The sequence below is a fragment of the Sinocyclocheilus grahami genome, unplaced genomic scaffold (genome assembly GCF_001515645.1).
Source record: "Sinocyclocheilus grahami isolate Dianchi unplaced genomic scaffold, SAMN03320097.WGS_v1.1 scaffold99.1, whole genome shotgun sequence".
In the NCBI taxonomy this organism is placed as follows: domain Eukaryota; kingdom Metazoa; phylum Chordata; class Actinopteri; order Cypriniformes; family Cyprinidae; genus Sinocyclocheilus; species Sinocyclocheilus grahami.
This window is the reverse complement of record NW_015505278.1, coordinates 629,705-640,211: the sequence shown is the minus strand read 5'-3', so window position 1 is coordinate 640,211 and position 10,507 is coordinate 629,705. Positions and strand designations below refer to the sequence as shown.

General features: G+C 37.4%; 1 protein-coding gene across 4 annotated transcripts in view; it reads left to right on the top strand.

Moving 5' to 3' along the window:
* Positions 1–10,507, top strand: part of LOC107588138 (phosphatidylinositol-binding clathrin assembly protein-like) — a 75,840-nt gene that overhangs the window by 20,475 nt on the left and 44,858 nt on the right. For all 4 annotated transcript variants that reach the window (XM_016276148.1, XM_016276149.1, XM_016276146.1 and 1 more), the window contains exon 2: positions 7,284–7,426. In XM_016276148.1, the coding sequence (XP_016131634.1) occupies positions 7,284–7,426 (143 nt within the window). The remainder of the gene's footprint in view (positions 1–7,283; positions 7,427–10,507) is intronic.

The window sequence follows — 10,507 nt, the reverse complement described above, 5'->3', positions numbered from 1 at the left end:
AAAAAACATGTCAAAATTAAGTGAGTTTTTGCTTAGAACAAACACAATAATCTTATTTCAAACAGAAAACAAGATTATTTTGTTTACCCCATTGGCAGATTATTTTGCTTGTTTCAGGCAAAAACTCACTTAATTTTGACATGTTTTTTCTGAAAACCAGACAATAATTTGTCCTTCTTGATTTAAGAATTTTTAGATATTCTGGCTGGAAACAAGACAAAAAAAACATTTTTTTTTTTGCAGTGCAGGATTTACAAACTGGAAAGAAAGATTGCGGAGAATGCTTTTATCAGCAATACTAGCTAGTTATTACAAACCTGTGTTATTTTAGTATTGTGGTAGCAGTTTACAATAATATTCTGTTTGTTAATATTAATTAACTGCATAGTAAACATGAACTAAGAATGAAAATACTTCTAAAACCTTCATTAATCTTAGTTAATTTCAACATTTACTAATACATTATTAAACTCAAACGTCGTATTTGTTCATATTGTTTAAAGGACCTGAGCTAACATGAACTAACAGTTGTATTTTTTAGGGATGCACGATATATCGGCCACCATATCGATATCTGCTCATTTTTTCTGTTATCGGTATCGGCCTGATAAGAAAATTTGGCCGATATCTTAAAGCCGATAAATAATGCATTATTTCCTTCAGAGACACTTCAGATGCGCGCTGTTCGTTTGCAGCCTTTTGTGCAATTGTACGTTGTAATATTGTGTTTATTTGATGTATATCTGATTTATCTCATATAGAATGCGTTTGGTTAAGTTAAAAGAGCGCTTCAGTTTACCGGTGATCGTCTTTAGCTCAGCGCACGCAGCTCAAACAGCAGTGCACAACATTAATAACTATGATTGGGAATGTCGTGTATATAACATTCTAATGAGAACATTATTATAATAAAACGTTGTGAATTCTTTGGGTTTAGTTGCCGTGTTTCAGCGCGTTGTTATGGGAAGAGCGCATCCACAACAGGATCACACATTCTGACTATAGCATGCAATAACTGCGTCATTTGTCATTTCATATATAAGTTGTAATATTATGTTTATGTTGTATTAATATTAATCTCAGGATGCATTTCCTTGAGTTAAATAAGCTGCCAGCAAAACGCTTCAGTTTACCGTGTTCATTCAGCTCTTCAGCTTCAGCTTGAGCTGCAGCTCAATGGCTGCTATTTAAAACAGTGGTATTAATTTGTTACTTTTTCAAAATCATTGATATATTATTAATAACAACAACCACTTGTATTTTTCTCTTATTATTTTCATCAACAATATGGTTTAGTAATTAAAATCATTTAATTATTGTCCGTGCAGAGGCTATTCCGTTTTATTGATCTATGGCGCATTCATTTTGATTCTTTACATGTGTAATGATGTCCAGTGACTTGTTTGCATTATTTATGCATTATTTTATTTATTTGTAAGACTTTTTTATGACTAAATTTGGTAATGGGAGAGTAAAAATATTTTTAAAACGTACACCGTTCAAACTAGGCTGCTTATGTTGAAGTGTTTGGGATGTGGCTTTTAATGATGAGACCTTTTTTGTAATCAGGCTCTCAAAAAGTATATAACAATTTGGATATAGATTTATCGGCCAACATATCGGTTATCGGCTTTCAAAAATAAAGAATAATGGGTTATCGGTATCGGCCAAAATTTTCATATCGGTGCATCCCTAGAAAATAATTAAAGGTTCCCTCTTGCACTGCACCTTCACTTCCCTTTCCCTTCACCCACCCCCCACCCCTGTTATTTATCTTAAAATGACTTGAATACCCTAGATTTAATAAACCTTTATTTCATACAAATATACATTACCAGTCAAAAGTTTTTAATTTTTTTTAATTTAAAGATTTTTAATGTTTTTTAAAGAAGTCTCTTCTGCTCACCAAGCCTGCATTTATTTGATACAAAGTACAGCAAGAGCAGTAATATTGTGAGATATTACAATAGAGATCTATTTCAGATGAATGCTGTTCTTCTGAACTTTCTATTCATCAAAGAAACCTGAAAAAAATCAAATCTGTTTTCAACAATAATAATAATAATAATAATAATAAAGGTTTTTTGAGCAGCAAATCAGCATATTAGAATGATTTCTGAAGGGTCATGTGACACTGAAGACTGGAGTAATGATGCTGAAATATCAGCTTTGAAATCACAGGAATAAATTACATTTTAGTTCAAATATTTCACAATATTACTGTTTTTTGGCTCAAATAAATGAAGGCTTGGTGGGCAGAAGAGACTTCTTTAAAAAAGCATTAAACATCTTACTGATCAAAACCTTTTGACTAGTAGTGTATTAACACAATTTCTAAAGTGCCTAAATAAATGTGTACAATATATTTGTTGAAAAAGTCTCATACACTATTGAATTATTAGGCTGTTACTCATATTACTTTTGTGTTGCTGTCTGCTCTAGCTCCCTCCCTCCCTGTACAATAAATCCATGTGACTATCTGTCTCTGCTAAATTTTTTAATGTAACTTTGCCATCGATATTGATGTCTTTTAGCACAGCATTCTGAATGATGATAATAATGGGGTGCTACTGATAGCCTAAAAGATACTAGTTTAATACTCAACTAGGTTAATAAAGACAAAACTATCTAGCGTATTTACAGATACGAACAAGCCCTGAACAGGTCAGTGATGTTGTTACATTTCACTGCTTCTGGCCGCTTCCTCTCTTTCAACGAGTCCCGAGCATCGGTTCTGTTTGGAACCGTTTGACGGATGCGCGGAACACGCGTCAGCCGATTCCTATAGCGCAGCGCTGACCGTCTAGACCAGGGGTGGCGAACGTCGGTCCTGGAGAGCCGCAGCCCTGCAGAGTGTTGCGTCAACCCTAATCAAACACACCTGAACAAGCTAATCAATGTCTGAAGGGTTACTAGAAAGCTACAGGCAGGTGAGTTTTAATTAGGGTTGGAGCTGAACTCTGCAGGGCTGCGGCTCTCCAGGACCGGAGTTCGCCACCGCTGGTCTAGACTCTAGACTAACCGATGTATGATTTATTATCAAATGAAAAAATTGGAAATGATCACTTCGGTACATTGAGAAGGCATAAATATAAAATATGAATAATAATAATAACAAAAAAAAACAGGGCAGCGGGCCAAATCAGCCGAATTCTCCCGGTGCTCCTGATGGCCAATCCGGGCCTGGCTATGCCTAATATAAAATAACAAATAACTTACATAAAGTTTAAATAGGTATACAAAACTGGAAATAAGTAAACATGTAACCTATAATATATAACCAAATAAATAAGAAATGTAGAACGTTTACATTTACATTTAGTCATTTAGCAGACGCTTTTATCCAAAGCGACTTACAAATGAGGACAATAAAAGCAGTCAAAACTAACAAAAGAGCAATATAAGTGCAAATGACAAGTCTCGGTTAGCCCCTGAGATGCCATTTTCCAATAGGGTTGACAGGAGAATCTGGTGGTTCACCGTATCAAAAGCAGCAGACAGATCCAGCAAAATAAGTATAGAAGATTTGGAAGCCGCTCTTGCGAGTCTTAGGGCTTCAACAACTGAAAGCAAGGCAGTCTCTGTCAAATGTCCACTTCTGAACCCAGATTGGTTGCTGTCCAGGAGGTTGTTCTGTGTGAGAAAGGCTGAGACTTTATTTTAAAGTTTATTAGCAAAACGAATAAGAAATCTTGGAGGCATGGTATAGGCCTACATCTTGATGTCAAATAAAATAAATAAATTACACAAAGTTTAATTAAAGTCAAAATCAGCAAACACTATGGAACCAATTAAATAAGAAACGAATGTTTAAAAAAACTTCCAAAATCACCTTAGATAAACGGCAAAAGTCAACAGGCTTTTCAAAATCCAAAATACTGCCAAACGCGCTTTTGCATTTCGTTTCGAAACTATATAATCCGCGGTCGTCTTGTCTGTCTCACCCCACTCTTCTTGTCAGTCAGTCAGCTCGACTCACTCTCCTCACTGGATAAATGAAATCTGATCTGTGATGCGACTGTCGTTATCGGCACGCTGCATTGAGCAGCCGCGGTCAGTTTTTAATTGTATTGTCTGTTCTTTTACTGAACTAAATTTTTATTACTATAAAAAAAATCAAAACGACGGTGGGGGTCGGTGCGGCGGTGGGCAAGTGACGTAACCGGTGTTGCGGCTTAACAACGGTATCACCGTCTATCGTGGCAAGTCCAGTGTTGTTTTGGACCCGAATTACTTTTATTTCATTGTTTTTGTCCATACATTCTTCAAAATATCTTAACGATCTGTTCCACAATCTGTCATACAGGTCTGGAGCAACAAGAGAGTGAGTAAATTAAGACAGAATGCTTTATTTTTGGGTCAACTATCCTTTCAATACTGTGTAAAGTATACAGGGAACCTTCTAACTTGGTTTATTATGAAAATGTTCATTTTAAAAATTAACAACAGGGCACAAACTACGCTGTTGATTCATAATTATTACATTTATGTATTTGGCACTTGTTATAGGGTCCCCACAGGTCCATAAAAATTCTTAAAATGCCTTAAATTTGGGTTTATCTAATTTAAGGCCATAGAAAAGGTGTAACAAAAGTCTTATCTTGTCTCTTTTAAAAGGTTTTACGTATAAACTTAATTACAATCCTTTCTAATGTGATTATTAAACTTCAAAAGGGTTGCGCAGAAATAAAATATTAGTTAAAACATTAATTATAAAATGTAAATATTATAAATTGTAATTATGATGGGTTGTGCAAAAATATAAAATATTAGTTAAAACATTAATTATAATTATAAAATATATTATAAATTATAATTAATTATATAGATTTTCTGTTATCAGCACAATAATCCATTTATTGCCTTTATTTAAACATGTTATTACCATGAGCAAAATTCAATGTTGATCAACCTCTAATTCATAAGTATTGGTTTATATTTATATGAACCAATTTTAGTACATACTGTATATAAATATTGAATAAAACATGTCTTGAGTATTTTAAACTTGCAGTTACCCTGTTTTGCAGTTGTGAATGTGTGTCCTAGCATGTTTAAGTAAAATAATTTGAGATACATGTAGGGACATACAGTATGGTTTTCAGTGCATATGCAGTTCTTAAAGTGCCTTGAATTTGATTTTAAAAACCAGTCCCTCCAGGATTTCACGGTACTTTTTTTTCAGATTTTTGCGGCCTAAAATGACTGCTGCGGCTTTTCTCAAAATTTGCAGCATTTCTTATTGTTTTGCAGTGAAAATATACCACAGACAACATTCTTCTAATATTATAATTTTTCTGACTTTGAGAACCATTGTAGGGCTCTAGACTAACATTTGAGGACACCAGCACCAGAGCTGTTAAGTTCTACAGAAAGTGGCACCAGCTCCTGACAGTAAAGCACTCACCCCAATCACACATCTCGGAGATGTCTATTTGATGTCTGCATTTACATGTGCAAGATGTATTTTTAGAGTGTTTGCTCATCTGCAATACGTCTCTACGATGTTTCCTGTCAGATGTCAAACAGACATTTATTAGAATGCATTCTGAGATGTTTATCAGATTACACAGCAGATGTTTCCCAGATCTTTAGCAGACGTCTTACAGATGTACTTGTGCTGTCTGGGTAGTTGATATGCAGATAAAATTAACTTTTATTACCATCATTCATAATGTCTAAATATAATTTAATGAATACAAAAAATATATATTAGGGAGTGGAAATGGCTAATAAGCCTATAAGCGCTTCTCTGCAGCCATCTACTAGTGGTAATTTAATGTCTTTTTTTATTTTTAAATAAGTGTTTGCTTTCCAACATTATGAAAATTTTAGTTTTATAAATGGTGGCAACCTATGAAGGATGAACAAATAATGTCATCACATTAAAAATAACTTTCAAATTCGGTCTCAGATAAACGGTAAATTTCAGATAAACGGTCTGCACTGCGTAGCCCAAACGACTAGCGCGGATTCGTTCTGCTTTCGGTTCGTTTGTCCAATGTAGCTCTTGTAAATTGGTCATGATGAGAACGCAAGGCTGTTCATTCCATTTTTGGAACTGAGAAACAACCTTTCTTTGACTGAATGTTTGTTGCGATGACATCATGGGACGCGTCTAAGCCCAAAATCTGCGGCAATTACGAAAGTTTGCGAGCTCTTGTGAAAATTGCGGAGTTTGCTTGATTTTGCGATAAATTCAGCGATCGCAGAATCACAAAATCCTGGAGGGACTGAAAAACCCTGCAGATACCCTGTGTTATGATAAGTGACTTATATTGCATTCAAGGTATACGTTTTATTGGTTCATGCATTTCCTGGCAATCAATATTTATTTAACAGATATAATATAATAGATATAATAAGATATATAATCATCTCAACCAATAACTGCTCTGTCAATACCAACAGAAGTAAATGTTAAAGTGCATTTCGTGTTTCACAGAATTCAATGAAAATTATTGTAAAGCTTCTCTATGAAAATATGAATTACACCACAGAGTCTTATCTACACACACTCCACATTGTGACCCATCACATCCTCAATTTATAGGCCGTTTGAACCTCACTGGCATCCTGTAAGTGTGTTTTGTAGATGTATAGCCCATACTAGTGTACCGTCTCTTTTGCCAGATCCTTGTGCTTCATCATCAGTCTCCAATTGGGAGCTGCACTACTTACTACTAGAACTTCCTGTTAGAACAACAGACAGGCCCGCAGGGCCGAAATCCGACAGATACAGAGTCGTCGTCTCCCTCATTACCTGCTCTGTGTGTGAAAAGATGTTTCTCTCAAGGGAAGGGGGTAAAGAGATTTGCCTTTGAAGAACAAAAAGAACACTATGGGCTGTAGGAGGAATGTTTTCATTATGCAAAGAGGACAGAACAGAAACAAGTGTTTTCGAGCCTCTGATGGTGTTCAAGAGATGCTGCTTTCAGATGCGAGTATGCAAAGCAAAACTGGGATGCTGCTGCATATTTAAAGACATGACGCTCTTTGGATCTTCTCTTGTCTGTGAGTGTTGCATAACAGAACGACTGGGTTAGAAGCCTGTCTAACCCTTGGTGTAGCATACAGAGAGATATTATGAGTCCGATGAGATCTACTTCCATTAGCTCCTGCTGCAGATACTTTAATGTGTGTTTTTAATGCAATGCAAGGGCCCTGCCATGTTTGTGTCCATGCTGCGTTTATTGGAACATATTGTGCAGGATCTTGGAACCATTAGAGATGTGAATCAGTGATGTGTGTTGCTCTAACATGTGCCCCATGTGTGTTTTCAGACTTGATCCACTGCACCAATGAGATGAATGTGAACGTGCCCCAGTTGGCCGACACTCTGTTTGAAAGAACCACCAACAGCAGCTGGGTTGTGGTCTTCAAAGCGCTCATCACCACACACCACCTAATGATGTATGGAAATGAGGTGAGAGATTCTGCACTGGTGCTTCATACTTTTTTTTTTTTTTTTGGCCCATATCAGACACCCTTCTGTGCTGTTACTGTTGAAGATCAACAGCTTGGTCAAATTGACCCTACATGACAAATCACACCTCAGCACTCACATTTTTGCTGTTTGTGACCAAGCTTGTATGACACATGGTGACAGTAAAAATTATTCTGAATATGCTGATTTGGTGCCCAAGAATCATATGTTATTATTATCGGTGTTGCTGTGATGCGTTATTTTCAGGATTCTTTGAGGAATAAAAAGTTCAGCATTTACTTGAAATGGAAGTCTTTTGTAACATTATATGTCATTACTGCTACTTATTATAATTTTAATCCTTTTTAAATCAGATTTAAATCGGATGCAGATCCACTTTCTGATTTGAGCCACGTTTTACTATGTCAGATTATCCTGTTTTGGTACATAAATAACTTAATATATTTGTTTTCATTCTTAGTTTTTGTATTACATAGTCATGGTGGACTAGTAGACAAAATATTTAACTGCTGTTGAACATTTCTGTAGATAATTTAATGTATTTTGAAACTGCAGTGAAAAACACTAACAAGCATGTTCTGTTAGTGTTGTAGTGGAGTTTGAAAGTGCACAGTTTATGTACAGCAACAAGAATTAGATGGTTCTACACAGGCACAAACACAGTCCACTAATGATTAACAGTGGGTAGGTGAGAATATGACACACACACACACACACACAGACACACACACAATGTGACCTAGATGTGCACATGGACCCCTTAATGTATTGCTCCTACATGAGCTCCTCTAGAAACGCACACACGTTTATCTAGCTACAGTATCTAAATGAGGACGTACCAAATACTTGTTCTCTTTCTATGTAAAACTAAAAATTTCTCTAAAGGACATTTTGTCAGTTTAGATAACTTTAACTTGAAGTTAATTCAGCTCTAAGAGATTAAATTCCGTGAAGGATTCGTCTGCTTGATTCAGATCAAAAACTCATGAGTCACTTGCGTGATACTTTCAAAGAATTGACTCAGGGTCATTTATTTGTGAAGTGGACTACACCATTCACACTATATGTTTGTTTTTAAGTGCAGCCAGTGAAGAAAACAAGTCTTTTTTTTCTAGTTTTAAAATCTATTGTATCGTACCATTGTTCTTTCACAGTACACAGTCCTTTTTATCTCATCAGGTTCAATTTAGTCTGCAAGCTCACAACTCGGGTAAAATATAATTACATTTTCTGTGGCGTTGTAGATTCTGCAGGAAACGGTGGCACACGCACACACACAAAAACAATGGCAGCGCTAGTGACTCTCACACGCGTCCTTGATCATTCACTTGGGCTATAAAATAAAAAGTCCTTCACTATATGTCCTGAGCTCGCCAGTGTCAGAGATAGATAAAGCGTGCAGGACTGTCCTTCAGCACACCCTGTTTTGCGGCATGACGGGGCACTAATCAGTCAGGGGTGGTTTTTGTTATCGGAGCTGAACGTCTGGTCCGGGTCGAGTCTGGTCTTAATCCTTTACCCCGTTATGGCTTGAAAAACACACGTTTGGTTATCACTGTCTGTTGAGGAGCAGAGACGTTTGTCTTGTCAGCAGTAGCCCTGTGAGAGGGCACAGAAAAGGCCACAGATAAGGTGTTGTTGATAAGGACGTTTCCACATGCATTTGCGCAAATAGGAGACAAAAAGGGCGATGTCACTCACTGATGGCCCAGATGCAGAACGCACAATTTGCTGTAGTGACGTCACTGGAAGTGTATGTTGTGTAGGGTTAAGATAGAGAGAAGAGTGGGTTTAAGAAACATCTGGGTTAAGATAACTTTAAGGATAAGGACCTTTACGAGAGAGAGAGAGAGAAAGGCAAGGGTCAGAAAGAGAATGAGTTGGAATTTTAATCAGCTGGTTCATGTGGGGTCACACAGTGGACAAATTGATTAACCTTGTATGGGGACACCACTGCCCCTGCTGTCCATCTAGAACGGTTCATTTTGGATACAGAGGGAAGACTGAGTGGGCGAGCGAGCTAATACTTGAGATAGAGAGAGTCTCTGTGTGTGTGAAAGGGAAGTTCATTGGATCAGGTTAGCGCTGGAGGCTCAGATAAAGTTTTGTTTAATAAAGATAGATAACCCCCTGCTGATTGTATTTAAAGAGACTTGCCTCAGTCTGCTGGAAAATGTAAGAACTTATGTCTTTTTGGCTTCGTCCTCATTAACTTCTCTGTCAATACTATTTGAGTTGAATAGCGCACAGACAAAACAAACACTTGTTCATATTCAGAAAACACTGGCCAGAAGATTGAATGAAATTAAGATTGAATGGGATGTAAATATTGTAGAATTTTTGTCCCTTTAAAAGTTGCATCTTTATTTTTAATAATCGCTGGGATCAGATCATATATACACAATGCTGAATAGGAAAGTCCAGAATTACACACAAGTTCTTAATTTCATATGAAGGTCCACCACTATGCTCCTCATGCCAGAGTCCAGTATCTCTTTTCGACTATTCGGATGTTTTGCTGGACATTGTTGTCGGGGGAGCTTTGGCGCTGATCAAGCGCTTCAGGACGCGCAGACGGGGGAAGCGAGCCGGCGCGCTCGTGAAGCTCAGACATCGTGGATTCCGGACGCCTTTGCCTAGCATCCATCTGGCGAACCTCCGCTCTTTACCCAACAAAACAGACGAACTCCTTCTGCTCTCCCGGACAAATAAGGATTTTTCTAACTCTGCTGCTCTGTGTTTCACGGAAACCTGGCTGAAAGACGCCATTCCGGACAGCGCGTTGAGTCTGCCGGGTTTTCATCTGTTCAGAGCGGACCACGATGCAGAATCAACGGCGAAATCACGCGGCGGCGGGACATGCTTTTACATCAATGAGAGGTGGTGTACAGATGTAACTGTGTTAAAGAAGATGTGCTGTTCAGATCTAGAAGTGCTCTTCATTAACTGCAAGCCGTTCTATTCGCCGCGGGAGTTTTGCTCGTTCATTCTCGTCAGTGTCTACATTCCTCCGCAAGCACACGTGAGCACCGCTTTACAACAACTCGCTGATCTGATCAC